This window comes from Lepidochelys olivacea (assembly GCF_965140295.1).
Source record: "Lepidochelys olivacea isolate rLepOli2 genome assembly, chromosome: 5".
NCBI classification, from domain to species: Eukaryota; Metazoa; Chordata; order Testudines; family Cheloniidae; genus Lepidochelys; species Lepidochelys olivacea.
The window spans coordinates 96,682,765-96,701,141 of NC_140415.1; the positions used below are offsets into that span (position 1 = coordinate 96,682,765).

An 18,377-nucleotide genomic window follows, 5' to 3' on the forward strand; every position below is an offset into this window, starting at 1 on the left:
TTGTCACATCTACCACAATAGCTGCTTTTTTAGGCCTTACCAGAGACAAAAAGTCAGCTAGAACTTTCCTCTGATAGCATTCAAAGTTGTTGCAGATCCCTTTGGAAGACAGACCCGTACTTTTTAAGATTTAACTGTCTTTACCAAAATGAAGTGTGTCCCCAAAAGAGACCTGAAGTGTTTCTTCCCATTCCTACATCTCAGAAAATTTGATGTATTTATACCTTGTGTTCCATCTTCCTTAATGACTTTCTCCACAGCAGGTTTCTCAGCCCTAGTTCTGATGTCAGAGGGTATAATTTTGCAAACAAGTATGCAGCTAAGTTACACATATGAATAGCAACACTGGTTTCAATAGAACTCCTGCTAGGAGTAATGTTGTTCATCTACACATATTTAAAGGATCAAAATAATAAAAAGTATATACACATTTTTAAACTTTAATCGCTTACTATAGGTGTACAACCCACTATACTAAGCGTCAGTCTCGGCTACCATATCTTCTTCATCCCAAGAAGTTTGGAAGTAGTTTCAAGAATTAGGCCTAAAAGGCTGACTACTTTTATGTCAGTCCTGTTATAATGCACATTGAAGATACATCCTCCATTCTATGCACAGAAGTAGCCCCACTGAATTTACTCTGACTGGGAGCCACCTACCTGAGCAAGGCACAGATTTGTTAACTTGGGGCCAAATCATGCTAACTGTATCACAGTCAGTTATATTTTGACAGTGCTTTGAGAGGACTTTCAAATGTCAAGAGAAAACAGAGTTTCACTTAGAAAAATAATTTATTTGTCTGAATATTCAGTAACTGTTTAAATGTTCTGAGATACAAGTGGGTAGACTGATGTACGTTAACTCTTTCAGAATGTTGAGCCCAGCAGCTCCGACGGTTAGAGTTGCAACATAAAAGAATTAATTCAATCCTCAGACTAGTTAAAAAAAATTACAAGTGTAGAGAAGTGACATTATGCACAAAAAAATAAACATGATATCAAACATTTATATCCTAACAGGCCCAGAATAATAAATTCCCCTGAGAAGATGGACATTGCAGATTAAAGCTATAAATGTCGTCTCTGAAATTAAAATGTAATTGTTCAACTTTAAAATAGTTTTAAACTAAAACAAGCACACAAAACATTACTGTAAGAAGTGTACTTTAAACACAAGGCCTTGTAGTTGCTTGGTGAATATTTCAACTTAAATTCAAGGTTTTCAGAAAAGAAGATTCAGAAGTATGTATCCCAGAATACATGTGGAACCACTGCAAAAGTCTTAGCTTTGGCATATTGATCAATTCCCTTTTATCTGTTTTTTAAAGAATTCCTGACATGCCTTCCCTGAGATCCTTTTGCATCTACATGCTTGCTCAGTCTAGCTTTCTCTCCACCCCATGCCCAACAGTAATAGAAGATTATGAAAAAGGATGGAGTTATGGCCACACAAGATCAGGGGGTTCTGTTTTTTTAAGGCTTTGAATTGAATAGTAGCAGAGATCAAAAAACAAAACACCACAACCAAAAAACCTGAAAGGCTACTACTGAAATGTTACACAAGAATAGCTGGACTTACCAGAGGAGCTCTCTTGACCCCAAATATGCATTTTGAGGCTTGGACCTCTTCCAATAATAAGAGTATGTGGTATGGAAATTTGGGGGGGAAAAGTAGTCAGGTGAGACTGAATTGAACCGAACATATCATATATACCCCAAGTGGAGTTTCTCATGCTCATACCAAGGCGATGAGTAAGGTGCAACACACTAATAAATCATCACTACATAATATTTTATCTGCATGACAGCCTTATCAGTGTGAAGCTGTCATACCAAACACAAGATAGCATTTTAATTTTTGTGTTGATGCAAAGCTTTCTCTCTCAAATATTCTTCCAAGCACTGAATTGCGAAGGGGTCAACATCAGTATCAAACTTGTTAGCAAATAAATGGTGTTTCTTTAACATCCAGTTCAAGTCTCCCACTCCAAACACACACACAGCGCGCACATGAATTCCATTGCACGGAGGATAGGGGGCACCTTTTGACACATCCCCTTCAAAATAATGCCACTTCACAAACCTGGCAAGAGCATTCATGTCAGAAACATCATACTTGTCACTGGAAGAAACAGCCCCTGGAACTTCAGGGATTCTTTGAATAGTAGCCCACAGGTATTCATCAGGGCTATACGTGTCTTTAGCCCATTCAATAAATTCAAGGATTTTGCTGTTTTCTAGCACATACTCTACAAATCTCCTACTAGCAACAAAATAGGCACTGCCAGAGAAAACAGGTGTACTAAGAGGTGGAGGTTGTTTGTCTATTCCCATGTTCTTTAGCTTACCATCAACAATTTCATAGTGTTTTTTCCATCGTATTTCTTTGCTGGAAGGCATTTTCTCAGTTTCTAAGCTGTTTTCACCCTTTAGGGCTTTCAATTTCTCCACCATTTCCTGGTTGGTCTTAATAGGAAAGTCCATACCACAAAGATTTATCAAATATTTCCAGTTTGTACTTCTCCTGTAGAGATCTTTCATGCAGTTGAGGTCTGCCTGTACCCTGCTCCACGAAGCATACACTACACTCTCCAATTGGCTGGCAATAAAGACATTATTGAAACAGGACACAATTCCCTTAACTGCTGCCAGAAAAGATTCTGGAGACTTTTTGTCAACATGAATACAGTAATAATTCTGCGGAGCATAGATTGATCTTAGAAGTCTATCAAGCATGTCTATTTTGTGATATACCACTATTGAATAGGCAATTGGAAATTCAGCTTCTTCTTTACTGAGTGGTTCCATAATATACTTCCGCATCTTGGTAAAAGAGGCACAATCTGTTGTCATATTAATATAATCACTTGCTGTTAGCTTAGGGCGTTTCTTAAATGACACAGATAATATCTCAAGCTTTACTTTTTGAATTTCCTCTATATCACCCTGCAGTATCTTAGAGCAGTTAATATTACTGGTAGGATCTTCACCAGTCAGCTCTAGATGTCTCTGACTCAAGAAGTCCAGCTTTTGGTTACTTTTTAGAACAGAAAAGGCCACTAAAATAAGAAGTAGCACGAGGAGGTGCCTGAAGCGTAAAATATGCCAAAAACGAAATTTTCTTCTCAGCATTTCAGACCACATTGGATACCTTCACTTGGCTAAACAAAGTTTCTTTGTACTCATGATCTCAAACCCACTTCAAAAGCTTCAGAGTCATCTGTTCTCATTTCTCAAAAGTGTGTGTATACACACTGGAGGAAAAGCCCTAAAACAAAAAACAAACAAACAAAAAAATACAAGTCATTCCTAATACAGTTATTCTGCAATTCAATTCTACATTTTACCTGTGGCTTTTAAATCAAAAGTTGATTTAAAAGTCTTTGCTTTAATGGTGAACAGTTTAGTTAAAAGGAGTTTCCTGCAATTTAGAAAATGTAATGAGTTGGGTGGTGAAAGTTTAGATACAGTCTGAGTTTTCCCATTTTATGACCAGCTCTAGTATTGAAGCTATGTATTCAAATGTTAATTTCTCCCTCATACCATAATTTCTACTGCATTATTGGATGAAGCATGTTAATTCTGGCATGGCTGGTCTAAGATAGATTACTTAGATCTGCTGAATCCCTTTTAAAAATGTTGCCATTTTAAAATGCAATAGAAAGAAAAGTGTTTTGTCCCCTAGACAGAACTGGTTTACCCATATCAGATGAAATAATTTAGGGAACCAACTGAGGTTTTGTGCAATACAGAGAATGTGAAGTGTTAGTAGCTTAAGTATTTATAGTAAATATTCCAACCTGAATTTAACAGGGACATTTTACACACACACTCCATCAAAGTTTTGTTGGCATTTCAATTTACAACTCATTTACTGGGGAAACGATTCACACTTCATCCTCTCATTTGAAATACAGCCCCCATGCACATTCAGCATTTTATTCTTGTGATACAGACCCTTAAACATACTGAAGAATGAGCAGTGATGTGACCCTAGGGCTTCTTTCAGGAAAGATCTGAAAAAGAGAAGGGAAAAAATAATTTAGTGTTACATAGTCATCTAGCTTTCAGAGAGTTGCTAGAGACAGCTCTCTAATTGACATGGTATTGCTATTTTGTGGTCTATTTTTAAACAGGTATTTAAATTGCACTTTTGAAGCTGTCTTTCATATCACTCTATGCATGCGACAGCTTACTCAATTGTTAGAGAGCTGGCTACTAGATAAACGTGGACTACAGAGTGTTGAGAGAAATATAGTGTTGTCAGAAATATAGGAATAGCCCTAATTTCTCTCTAGATACAACTACAGGATTTCATATGAAATATCCAATACACAAAAAACAAAATAAATTAAAATGAGTTTGTTATAAATTCAAAGCACTACGATATATATCTTCACGTGTTCACCTGCAATGTACAGTGCATATTTTATGTCCACTAACCCTTAATTAAAATATCTTAACCCCCACCCACTTGAACATTCTCCAGTCAAATTTTCTATAAAGATACATAATGAAGAGTCCTGTAAATAGATGGACAGAGTCTGGAGACATCTGGGCAGTCATACATCTGCAGAAGAGTTTGCCAAGAATCTCTGGAATCTGGATCAACTAAACAGGTAATAGTTTAAGAGTGACACTTTATTTGTATTCACAAATATGCTTGCAAAAAATTAAAAGCTACATTTGGTCAAAAACTTTGTTTTTCCTTTTCTCTCTACCTCCCCTTCCAGGTTTACATGTAAACAATATTGAGACAGCACGAAAGGGAAAAATAATGCAAACTCAATAAATAAGACAGTGGAGGTCTATAAACAATTATGTTGCATCTAATGTACTAAATATCCAGTTCTACTTTTAAATACATCATTTAATTAACTCTAAAGAACATTCAGGTTTTAGTTTCAAGTACTTTATTTCAGAGGTTCTCAAACTTCATTGCACTGTGACCCCCCCTCAGACAACAAAAATTACTATGTGACCCCAGGAGCAGGGGCCAAAGTCTGAGCTCCGCTGCCTCAGGTGTGGGGGACCAAAGCCAAAGAACAAAGGGCTTCAGCCCCAGCTCAGGGGACTGTAGCCTGAGCCCTGACGCCCTTGGGCTTTGGCCCTGGGCAGTGGGGCATGGGCTTCAGCTTCGGCCCTGGGCGGTGGGGCTTGCACTTTGGCCCCAGGCCCCAGCAAGTCTGACACCAGCCCTGGTGACCCCATTTACCCATTTTGGGGTCCCGACCCACAGTTTGAAAACCACTGCCTTATTTAATAGGAAGCAAAATGCTCAATGTATATATGGAGAGATGGTGATGGGAGTCCATAATTTTCAGTGAGAACACTTGCCAGTATGTCAATCTGGAAACTAAAAGCATTAAAACTTTTTACTAACTACTATTCAAGATCACCGTGGAAGACAACCAAATTCATACAAAGTCATGTTTACACTTGCAAAAAATCAGTAGAAATGTAAGTATTACTAATAAAGCTGGTAATAAAAATATTTTCTGCAAAAAAATATTGGAACACAATTTTTGTTCCATGAAAAATTTAACAAAAGTTTTTCTATAAAGCCAAGAGTGCCAAAAGTTTTGTTGGTATCTGTCTTCCTTCCCAACTGTCACCCCAATTCCTCGTGGAATGGGAGTGCAGGGCGAAGAAAAGGGAAAACAAAATATTTTCATCCAAATTTAAAAATTTCCAATAAAAATTTCAATTTGTTTGCCAAGCTGTTTATTGAAAAACAATTACTGCCAGTTCCAAATTACCTTCTAACAATTTGTTTTTAGATTTTAAACAGAGACAAATGATCAAGGCTTGAGATTTCCATAACTGAAGAACTGCATTAAGCCTGTTTTTCTGCAACCTGCTCAGTATGAATTTAATAATGTCTGCTAAAATTTTAACTTGTAATTTAGGATTCTCAAACTGTGGCTTCTAAGCTTACTTGGTGATGCCAGTCAGTCTTCATTTGAGGATGCTTACTAGTTGCAGCCCAGATCATGATTCTCAGAAGCAGTTTTCACACACACACACACACACACACACACACACACACGGCCGTTTCTTCAATGTATAGTCAAAAATGTTTAAATTAGCAGCAGGTGACAACAAAACTGGAGAGTTAGCAAATCTACAGGACAGCAAACTCACACGGCAAGGTGACATTGAGAGATTACGGCAGTGGTAGCTCCAGGCAGCAAGAGAAGTTTCATTCTGCATCAAGGGAGAGGAAATAGACAGCAGTCGGGTAGAGTGCTGGAGGGGAAGGAATAACCAAGTAAAGTTTGCTCTTATTAGAGCACTTATATGTGCCAAAAAACAAAAAGTTTGAGGGACCAACGCTACTCTCCATGCGGACTCCTAGGATTCCATCAGTCTCCAAACTAAATGGATCCCACAACAATTCATTAGTCCCACTGCATTTGCAATTTTGAGTGTTTATAGATCATTTTATAGGAACTAAGTGCTCTGGGTCAGATTTTCCATTGTGGTAGTAGAACGATATGGAATTGGACCAGAAATAGCTCACCCCAACTACATATGCATGCTTATACTGTGTCCTCTGAAGTTAACAGCAGTAGTTTCATATTCTTGTTTAAATAAACTCATCTGACACACATCAGTGCCTCCTCAGATGTGCAACCATCTATATAACAGTTAAAATAGTTTTCTGTAAACTCAAATTAGCTGTAAACTCTATTCTGCAGAAGGGAAATTAAACAAGATGGTAACTCTTTGGTTCAGTTTCCACCTAGGGTCTACAGTAACTGTTCATAAAGCAAAGGGCTGGCTTTATAAACAGGCAAAAATAAAGTCTACAGCTCTGCATTACACTGGTGGTGTGACAAAGCTGTTCCACTCATCCACAAGGGTCTCCACACCTATACATAGTTGCGTGGAATAGGATTACCAAGGAGATTTCCCATCTTCCTAAAGAGGGTGGGAGGAAGGGAAGTGGTAGTTTTAACCCACAAAACTGCTATTAATCACCCCCATAACATTAAAGCCCTTTCCATCAGTTTCTCAGGGCAGGTCTACACTTCAAACGCTGATGTACCCGCTTCAGTGAAGATGCTACTCTGCCGACAGGAGAGCTTCTCCCATTGGGATATTAATCCACCTCCATGAGAGGCAGTAGCTCTGACTGCCTGTTCACATAGTGCTGTTACACTAGGGGCTAGGTAGGTGTAACTACCTCACTCAGGGGTGTGGATTTTTCACATGTCTGAGCGACTTAGTTATACGGATATAAATTTATAGTGTAGAGTGGCATTCTTTTCTTCCTCCTTTGTTCAAGGTACTTTTCTACAGAAAGTTTCCCAGGATCCATTATTACTGCTTATCACAAGTTTCTGCACAAGGACTTTATATAGTTCCCTTCACAGAATGAAGGTAATCAGAGACATACGACTGCCTTCCCCACCCAGTGGGGCACGAAGGTCTCAAATCCCTTACTATTTTGCACTTGTGCAGTCACCCACATGAGTAAAGAGGTGTGAAAGTCTACCATTCTAATTAACATATTGAGTGTCAAGTTTCTCTATAGGATCTGTAGCAATGTAGCTTATTGTTTCTGATCAGCTCTTCCCAAATACTCTCATAGCGCTGTATAGGTTTTGATATAGTCTTGTCTCTGGTCTAACTAACTGCAATAAAGATAAAATGTAACCTCTAGAGAATATATTTAAAGGAAGAGCATAAGGGCTTGTCTACACTGGCACTTTACAGTGCTGCCACTTCCTTGCTCAGGGTTGTGAAAAAACACCCCCGAGCGCAGCAAGTTTCAGTGCTGTAAAGTGCCAGTGTAGACAGTGCACCCGTGCTAGGAGCCGGGCTCCCACTGCTGGTAGCACACCTGTAACGCCCCTCGTGGGGGTGGTTTTTTTGGGAGCTCTCTCTCCCAGTGCTCTGCCGCGACTACACAAGCCATGTTAAAGCAAGGGCCGGCTCTAGGCACCAGCTAAGCAGGCTGGTGCCTGGAGCAGCGCTGCTGAAGGGGCAGCCCCGGTGGCAGCCCCTCTCTGTTTCCCGCGGTGGCAATTTGGCGGCAACTCTTCTGACTCGGGTCTCGCTGTCGGCGGCAGCTCCCTTCCATGTTCCTGTTCTCTCCGGCAGCGGTGTGTGTATTCAGCAGATTTTTTTGTTTTTGTTTTTGTTTTTTCTTCTTGGGGCAGCAAAAAACGTAGAGCCGGCCCTGGTTAAAGCACTGCCATGGCAGCACTTTAACATTGCCAGTGTAGACTAGCCCTAAGGTAAATATCAGAATGTTAGGAGGAGTAAGTTCTGAGACGGAAACATGTTCTCATTCTTCACTGGCATGGGTGTTTACAAAACGCGCTACAGCATCCACAAGAAGCAGATTACTAAAAGAAAAAACTAACAGCCACTCATTTGATTCTGGGAGAAATATTCTGATGCAACATTGGCAATGAAATACAATAACAGAAAGAGGACATTGTAGATTGAAAGTTAATGTTGCTGGGGCATTAAATTTCTTCTCTCCCCCAATACACTTGTTGAAAGCGGGGGGGGGAGGGGGGAACTACTCTGTCAAATAATCTGAGATAACTCTAGAAGCAGTCAGGGGAATAGGAAAGCTTTTGGCAAAGGGTTTTGCTAGGACACTAAGGACCAATCTAGTATCAGCTGGTTGAAGGGTGACCAAGGAAGTTCCCATATTTAGGCAAGAACAAATCCTGGTCAGAATCTCTGCCATACTAACTAAGGAACAGTGATCAACACATTTGTTTAGGAACAGGATACATTTCAGGGCAAAGTCAGAGAACATGTACTATACTGCAGAATTAGGACAAGGGCAACTACATAGTAGAATATAAGGCTATGGCTAACCTATAGAGATTTGTTGACAAAAATTATGCCGCTTTAATTAAAGTACTGTTGCATGTCCACACTATGCTCCTGGTGTCGGCAGAGCAGGTCACTAGCAGCTCTTGCATCAACACAGAGAGCAGTGCACTGTGGGTAGTTATCCCATTGTGAAACTGGCAGCAGGGTGCTTTGGGAAGGGTTTGCAGTGCTTCATGGGGCAGGTACAGTGTCACATGATGCGATTGAGAAACCAGCAATGTTTCACTGGCATCCTACAAGATTCAGCTGAAGTGTATGTGGGGGGAACAGACAGAAACAGTGTGCGTGTTGGGGGAAGAGTATGTCGGCATACTGCTTCTTTAAGTTCAGACAGTAGACAGAGCAGTCCCTCCCCGTCCACCTCCCCCACCAGCAGCAGCCCATTCTACCTGCCAGTCTGAGAGAGTCAATTCCATGTTAATGATTCCTTCAGAGTTTTCCTACAGCCCCCTCAGCTGCCAACAGCAGCAGCCTCAGCAGCTTGTGAGCTCTCCATGTTGAAAGGGAAAGGGTGCACGCCTGCAGGGCAGCCAAGCCAAGTTCAAAATATTTATGAGCAGAATGGTCACGGCAAGCATTGTGGGATACCGGGGGAGGCCAGTTATGTCAACATAGCGGCAGCATCTACACTGATGATTTGTTGCTTTAACTTCACTGCAAAAAGCTCTATGCCTCTCATCGAGGTGGTTTTATTTTGTTGGCAAAACAGCAGAGTTTTGCAGCCAAAAGTAGCCTTGTAGCGTGTACACCTCCACTGTTTTGTCGGCAAAAGCTGCCTTCTGCCAACGAAACTGTATAATGTAGACAGGGTCTAAGCAACTCTGAAAAACATAAAATTTTGGTAGTGGCTACGTTTGAGTAAGAAATAAAATTAGAAACTTCATTTAGATAGGTTGACCTACCTCCAACTGTTTTACAATTGTATAGTTTTGCCTACCAACCCAAAAAACCTCTTTAACCAAGGTTGCTGTCAGTTAGCACACATTTACACCTTAGGTCAAAAGAAATTATTCTTCTTTGGGGAGCAGAGAGAATAGAAAAAGCAGGTCACATTTTTGAAAGGATTCATTATCAGGGCTTGTCCACACAGAAAGTGGATGCTAGAAACCTTCTAGCGTGGATGCTGTTAGAACCATTTAATGTGGATGCAGTTTTGCTAGAATAAAGTTGCTTTATACCAGTCATAGCTTATTCTTGTATGGGAAGAGGACTAAACTAGATCAATATAAATCATCTTTATGCCAGGATGCTTTTCCCCTTCTTAATAAAAAATTACCACAACCTAACCAAAAGTTAGTTTTTGAACCAGTATATTTAGACCTGGCCTCTGCTTCTTCAAGAGAAGAAAGATATTTTAACAACTCAGTATTAAGTTGAACAAAATTAGGAAAAAGCAGCAAGTTATTTGACAAAACAGAATAAAGGGAAGCACTTTTTCCCCTCTCCAAAGTCACATAGTGTTTTGGTTTTTGTAGCCACTCCACAACTTTCACAGTTTCATAGGTTTCAAGGAGCCTTGCTGCCTCACGCTTGTAGTCTGGCAACAAGAAAGGTAGTGTTTGTATTTTCTTTAAAAAACAAAATGAAACAAAAAACCAAACAAACCAACCATGGGCCAGTATATTGGCAGGCAGGATCAACAGCTTAGTATTTAAAGTTGTCCACAAAAACTTAAGCAATGCATATACTACTTTCATATAGCTTAAGAATAGCAGTGTTTGGGGCTTAATTTGTGCTGGGGCTTGGCAGTTCATAGCCCCAGCACCTCCCGCCTCCTGACCAGCAGCCACTACTCTCTGGCTGCCCAGCTCTGAAGGCAGCATCATCACCACCAGCTGTGCACAAGGAAGGGTGGCAATACACCATACCATGCCACCCTTACTTTTGTCCAACCTGAAGTGCTCTGTGAAAACATCTCAGGTTAGAAACATTTCGGATGGAACCTACTCTGGTTTTCAGGTGGCCTGCAGCTTTGGGGCAGCCCTGCAGCTCAGGAACCTCAGGCTCCTTGCTGCAGAGCTGGGAGCCTGCAAGTCCTGGGGGCTCTCAGAGCCTCTGGGCTCCCTGCCACAGAGCCAGGAAAGTTTGGGATGGGCTTTCCAAATCTAAAACTCCAGGGCAGCCCTACCATGCAGGCTGGCCAGAGAGATCAAGGTTTCTAGACTCCTCAGCCAGCTTTCTCCTTGGGCTGGCCAACTTCTGCAGCTTGGTGAACCAACCAGGGGTCCCAGGTCTGGGGCAGAGCACATAGCAACATAGAAGACCTGGCAACTGAGGAGTGAAATTTACATAATTCTTTTTGGTTTTATGGGGCCCACCACTGACCAGCAGTTGTGAAACTGACAAGAATCATGTCAATTTCACTCAGCAGCTGCTCAGTCTGGGGAGCATTTTTTGTTTGGGCAACATCAACATATTGCTGCCTGTGTGTCAGGCTGGTTCTCCCAAATGACCACCCCGATCTTGAGAGAGTGTTGCTGCTTAAACCTACCAGAGTTCTTTCAATTTCTTGCATTCCTGGGATTTTTTCCTATCCTGGCATGGTCTCTTAGCTCTCAAGTGCTTACTGAGAAGTGGTTTATCTTGAGCTGCTCTTTCTGTTCCTGCTCAATTTCCCCCCTCAGACTATTAAGGTAAACCAATATATTCATACAACAAAAATAAGCAGGTGAACGTAAATTACAGAGCAGCTCCAAATCTAAATCCACCGCCTTCCCCAATCATTGCTTAGACTTTATGTACCAGCTTGGTTATTGCAATTCCACTCCCCCCTCCCCAAAAAGGCAGTGGCTTGAATTAAAATACTAAATACAAGGATGATGAAAATTGTGCATAATACATGTTTGCAGCAGTTAATCATAAATAGATTTTGCAAATGAGATATACATTGATAAATGCTTTAAAGAAGACCAAAACAGCATAAAAAGCAAAAAGACAGGAGGAGTCTGACTCTCTAGAAAGCATTTCCTTTCAACAGAGTGGAAATGCAAGATAATGTTTGAAGTCTTCAATGATGGTTTAAAATTGAAAAGGATGTGGTAGAGAGGCTCCCCTCCTCCCCTTTTGAAGAGCTATTTAAAGTTCTTAACCCATTTCAAAAAATCAAATCAAAATCAATCAAGTGTTGGTAAGAAACTGAAAAATTCAGTAGTTACAGAAGTACTCTATTGAATTTTGGAGCTCTCTTGGGGCTGGCCCAAGATTGTGGAATGAACAGTCACAGGAAATGAGAGCCATTACTAAGGGTATGTCTGTACTTAGAGTTTTTGCGCTGTAAGTTTCACTGGTGATAGGGAACCGGTAAAAGCAAAGCGCTGGTTTGTGTACTCACTCAATTCCTCAGGCGTCAGAGAGTGTTTACACTACCAGCACTTCCATCGGGATGAGAGCACCGCTGTAGGGCAGCTATCCCACAGTGCAGTTCTCTCGATAGATTTTGTGGGAAGGGGGATGGGGGTGAGCCGAAGGCCTTCTGGGTCTCTGCTCAGTGCCCCATGCTGCCCTGCTTCATGCCTTAGGAGCCCCATTACTTCCTGGCTTCTTCCATGGCATTTTTTTAAAAGCCTCCTGCTGTCTGGCTGCTTTCCCCGCCACATCTACAAACAAAGGGAAAGGGAGCTTCAAACTTCCCGGGGCTTACAGAGGGAGGGGCGGACGTTTGTGCATCAGAGCAGCGGAGATGCTGGCCAGAGTGGTTGCTTTTGGAACTGTGGGATAGCCTTCAGAGGCCAAAGGGTGTTTACACTGGTGGAATGCGTCTTCACTTTCACAGCAGTGCAAAAAGAACAGCAGTAAGAGCTGTACGCCTCTCATGAAGATGGTTTTCTTTTTGCAGTAAAAACTTCTGAGTTTCACTGCAAAAAGTCATTAACAAGTGTAGACGCTCCCGCGGTTTTAGCACAAAAAAGGGACTTTTTGCGCTTTAAATGGTAAGTGTAGACATACCCCAAACCTCTCACCTTCCACTCTAAGTGCAAGGCACATTTCTTTGACCTTGTCTTCTCTAAGATATAGCAACATGTGTTTTTAAATATATGTTTATATTATGCACACGCACACACACAAATTCCAAAAACAAAAACACACATAATATAAAATATGTATGTTTCTATTATGCACACACTTCCACTGGGGAAAGGACGAGAGAACAAAAAGGTGTGATAGTTCTTAGCTCTGTTTCTCAATGCACTGCTGGAAGGTGCTCAGATACTATGGTGATGAACACAGTGTAAGAACCTGTACAAAATACTCAGTAAATGGGGCTAAACTGAAGCGGTTAGTAGATGTATGTGAGAATCAAGGTCCTATTTTACCCATATCTATCTGCTAAGTATCCCTGGTAATTTCAGATTACTTTAAGATTAACTGCAGTTTCTTTTCAATTACCCTATACTTTTTTTTGGTATGTTTCCAGTTTCCCTGCCTCTCATTTCCCTCCCCCTTCCATATTCCATCAAATAATGCTTCATAAAAAGGGGGCAGGGTGGAGATTGGAGTGAAGAAATTAGTATCTCACACCATGACAAGTACCCAAACTGCCTTCTATAGGGTGAAATTCACAAGTCCTGCCAAAAGTTTGAGCAATCAGGATGTGTGTAGCCATGGAAGCTACATCCACAAGGCAGAGACCCCTGCTTAGCCACTTCTTATACACATTCCATTGAAGGGTACTATGGGATGATAGGGAATTTCACTGCCCAGAAGACCTTACACAGGCAGTCTTCCTACCAATTAATCATAGATTTTTCTATAGGTTCCAATCACAGTGATATTTAAGCATTGAATGTCACCCACAGAATATAAATTAGACTAAAAACTAGATACTAATTAAAGCTGCCTGATCAGATCTGCACTATTTTCATTAACCATCTCCATACGTTCTACTCATCAAATGTTTTATCCTTCCAGAATCCTCCTCTCCTCCCACATGTGACAGACAACACAACTCACAGCAATTGTTAATTATGCTGAGCATTTGACACTGGGTCAATACTTGGATTAGATTTTTCATATAGTTTCTCAAAAAGAAAAGGAGTACTTGTGGCACCTTAGAGACTAACCAATTTATTAGAGCATAAGCTTTCGTGAGCTACAGCTCACTTCCTCAGATGCTGTAGCTCACGAAAGCTTATGCGCAAATAAATTGGTTAGTCTCTAAGGTGCCACAAGTACTCCTTTTCTTTTTGCGAATACAGACTAACACGGCTGTTACTCTGAAACCTGTCATATAGTTTCTGGCACTCAGTTTGCAGAAGAGTTTCTTCAAGAAAAACGTGTTTTAAAAAGTTGGTTTGTAGTGACTTAGACACAGAAACTAAGTGTTCTGACAACATAATCCCATGCTAAATGTTTGGTTAAGGAGCAAAATTAACACTATGTAAAATACACTGAGATTAGCTGCATAAATAAGCACCATAAAGGAAAGTATTTCTCTATCCTAAGTACGGTATACTTTGAGCAAGAGGGTAAGATCCATTATAGAATTCAACTTTTTAAAAGGCACAAGACTAAGCAATTTAGAAAATGGGCTAGACACATGTATGCACTTGGCTCTGCTCCATAGTTTACACAAACAGAAAAGCTTACCACCAGGTGTACATTAAAAACCACACTTGGTCAGTGAGCCCTATGCTGGAGAAAACTATTTTATGATCAATGGTGAAACAGCAGGGACTCATTTCCCTCCAGGTATTTAGGAACTGGTTTAAACAACCAAAGAAGCAGTTATTTAATCTTGTACATTGTTTACGTTCTTATCCAGGTTTAAGTAAATAAGCAGTTTAGAGCAGGGGTGGGCAAACTACAGCCCGTGGGCCAGATCCACGCTGGGCTCCGGGTGCCGCTCCAGTGCTCCAGCCGGGTCTGGGGCCATACCACGTGGCTTGGCCCTGCTCCAGCGCTCCAGCCGGGGCACCGCAGCATGGCCCCGCTCTGGTGCTCTAGCAGGGATGGGGGCTGCTCCATGCATAGAAGCCGGAAAAGGGACATGCCACTGCTTCTGGGAGCCACTTGAGGTAAGCGTTGCTCGGAGCCTGCACCCGAGCCTCTCCCCACACCCCAACCACCTGCCCCAGCCCTGATCCCTCTCATCCTCTCCAAACCCCTCGATCCCAGCCCAGAGCATGCTCCTGCACCCCAAACTTCTCATCCCCAGCCCCACCCCAGAGCCCGCAACCCCAGCTGGAACCTGTACCCCTTCCCACACACCTACCCCAGTCCTGATTCCCCTCCTGCCCTCCAAACCCCTCAGTCCCAGCCCAGAGCACCCTCCTAAACCCCAAACTCCTCATCCCAGCCCCACCCCAGAGCCTAAACCCCCAGCCAGAGCCCTCACCCCATTCCACACCCCAACCCCAATTCTGTGAGCATTCATGGCCTGCCATACAATTTCTATTCCCTGGTGTGGCCCTCAGGCCAAAAAGTTTGCCCACCCCTGGTTTAGAGCCTTTCATAAGGCCTCCCAGTTCAAGTCCCTCTTCCGCTAGTAATCACTTTTCAGAAGATTGTTACCTCCAGCACAAGGCACAAGAATGTCAGCTGTAATTAAAAGCTTAAATACAGGTTCGCAATTTATTTATGGTGACTGTGTAGATTTCTGGGCTTGGGCTGGAGCCCAAGGTATGGCACCCCCTCCCCACCCCCCAGCCTGGGCTCTAAGACCCTGGCAGCGGGAGGTGTGTCCCAGAGCAAGCCCTGAAGTCCACACAGCAATGAAGCAGCCCGGAGCCCAAGTCGGCTGGTACAAGCCAGCAAAGGGTGTCTATCTAGTTGCTCAATAGACAAAAGTGGTTTGCTATTACATTGAGGAAGCTGATACCAAGAAGGAAAACAAGCTAAAGACAGACTATGGGTCTGGTGTAGAAGATGGCAATAGGAAGAGAGGAAGAAAAGGAACGTGATTTTATTTTTTAAAGATTTTTTAGCAATCGTCTCACATATAAAAACTTGTCTACTGAGAACTATAGGTCAAATCCACTATTGCTGAGTCCACTTAGACTATACCAGTTGTAGTGTAACAGTGGAAAACTTCAATTTTTTGTTTTGTTTAAAGCCTAAGTATAAGTCCACATTTAAGTGGGCTCATTTTCCAAAGTGCATCATCCACTGACATCATTTTTCTCCCTGCCTCTCCCCTGTGCCTTTCTGGGACCCTCCTTATTGAATTGGTTTTCCTTTAGAGAACAGATGCTGCAGTATTTCATGAGAGGTCATCCCATGACCCTTTTTGCTGAAACTCCATTTCCAAAATGATCCTTCCACAGAGCTCTGACATTGTTGTGTTGAACTAGCTACAGTCAGTGGCAGCCATTCAATGTCTAGCACTTTTGGGGAGGAGGGGGAGAAATCAGGCCATCTATTTCAATGCCTGAATATGGACATAAGAGTTTTGCTTTAGGCACCCATTTTTAAAAGTTTTGGCTACATTAGGACATAACATGGCTGTACGAGCCAGCTAGGTATTTGAAGACAACGTATAAATGATTCTTAAAAGACCATTTCAGAACATGGTGAATTTTTGTAGACAAGTCCCAAATTATATTTACCACCTACCCTACTAAAATCCTCACAGATATTACGTCGCTAGATTATCCAGAGCATCTTCCTATTTTCATTAGGAATATTTAGCACTCGCTGCCCCCCGCTACTCCCAGCTGGCTCAGGTTCTGCCACTCATCTCATTGAGTAATAACTTGCTCACTGAGTAGCCCTATTGAAGTCAATCTTGGTACTTAAAATAGATATTCAATAGAACTACTCAGAAAGAAAGGTGGTAGTTTCCTTTAGTGCAGGTGGGGCCAGGGGACTACCTTCTTTTACTCACAAATCTACACTACACCATCATTACAATACTGGAGGCAAAAAGCATTCCACCCGTTTCCCACAAAGTTCTTCACTTTTGTCATAATTACCTCTAAAATAGTTCAGATGCTCCCAGTCAAGTAATTCCAGTTTACTACTGAGAACTCAAAATCCAGTCAAATACCGAAATAATTTCTTTACTGAACACATGCACCTTAATGTAGCTTTTCCAAGTTTTACAAATTTAGTTACAATCATCATTTGGTTGTATTTCATGATTAAAAAGAGGGTTACCCAAATAGATCTTTAGTGATAGTTTAGTGTATACCAACACTACTAATTTATGGTCTCAATTGCAGAAGCTCATCTGCACAGTTTGGCCCCACTTAACAGCAAATTATCACATGAGGCACTGTTGTAATAAGGGGGCATGTTACTTCATTATCTTCATAAACTATTACAGTACTTGTAGGAGATGAAATATCCGGTAATTAAAAAGAAAATGACTAATTCACAAAATAAGACAGTGATACATTAATCTGGCTTTAACTTTTCCTTTAATTTGCCAAATTCATAGCAGAATCATATCCAGATCTAGTAGACTTACAAAGGTTGTCTAATTACAACAATAACGGGATCTATTATGTAAGAAGTGAATTTAGGGTCTAGAGAAAGACAACTGAGTATGGATTATTTTTATTTACTACAGAAACCAATAGCTGAAGCCTGTTACAGACTACCCTCAAACCAAAATTTCTGCTTGTTTGCTTAGAAATGTAGATCATGTTTGAAGGGAAGAATTACCAGTTCTTCCAAGAAGACTAGAAGAACATGATTTAAGTACAGTGGCACATGTCAAGTTTCAGTTGATAGAAAAAGCGATTTATCAGCTCAAGAGCTTCACACCTACTCAGAGCAGGACTTTATGATGCTATGATAAAAATGCCGGTGGCCAGTCTACAAGAGCACTCCCAGTGTGGCTAGTACTGATGGAGTTGCATGAGTGTTAGTTTTACAAAAAAAACCTCTGTTTAGGCACAGCCACTAGGAATCATTGCTATGAGTCAGTCATGACCAAATTTTCTACAGAGCTTGATACTCACCCAGCACACAAGAAATTAAACACTCAACATGGGGGATAAGGAGGGGCCATTTTTAAGACAACTACTGTAGTTCAGAAGCTGGAGTTTATTTCTCCAATGTACTCAGTACTGCTGAGTAAATTAGGGATTAAAAAGAAATTTAGTTTTCATCTTTCCGAAGGGAAGGCAATCATCTACCAGTGAAATGAGAACAGATCATAATGAACACCTTACACCATGGAATACTGACAGGTGGCCAGAACCAAAGAGCCTTAAAATTAAATGTTACCATTAATATCCTCAACATATTCTCCAGTTTACAAAGAATACAGCTTGCTGAATAGTTTCTTTCCCACAGTTTGAGAAGACTACTGTCACAGTTCCAGTCACCTTTACACTATCCTGTATTTTGTTTTCAATTTTTTAAGAATTCTTCAGTTGCCAAAAGCCGTTCTGCACACTGCCTATGCTTACAGGCTAATGCTGTATGTAAAAGCTCTAGTGTTTGGAACTGTCAAGAACTGCACCCTTCATTTCATTTATACCAGTTCCAAGTCTTACATCATACCCACACACTTCACTCAAAATAGTAGGGCTGTCAAGTGATTAAAAAAAATTAATCATGATTAATTGC

At 41.2% G+C, this 18,377-nt stretch overlaps 1 protein-coding gene across 2 annotated transcripts in view; it reads right to left on the reverse strand.

Moving 5' to 3' along the window:
• Positions 1–772: 772 nt before the first annotated feature.
• GCNT1 (glucosaminyl (N-acetyl) transferase 1) overlaps positions 773–18,377 on the reverse strand; it is a 39,278-nt gene continuing 21,673 nt past the window's right edge. The window contains exons 1-3 of one of the 2 annotated variants that reach the window (XM_084627725.1): positions 6,144–6,185; positions 3,957–4,015; positions 773–3,267 (exon numbers count right to left, since the gene is read on the reverse strand). In XM_084627725.1, the coding sequence (XP_084483851.1) occupies positions 1,851–3,143 (1,293 nt within the window). In that variant the 5' untranslated portion in view covers positions 3,144–3,267; positions 3,957–4,015; positions 6,144–6,185 and the 3' untranslated portion in view covers positions 773–1,850. Of the gene's footprint in view, positions 3,268–3,956; positions 4,016–6,143; positions 6,186–18,377 lie in introns of those variants that run through there. The other variant, XM_084627724.1, reaches the window with a different exon arrangement.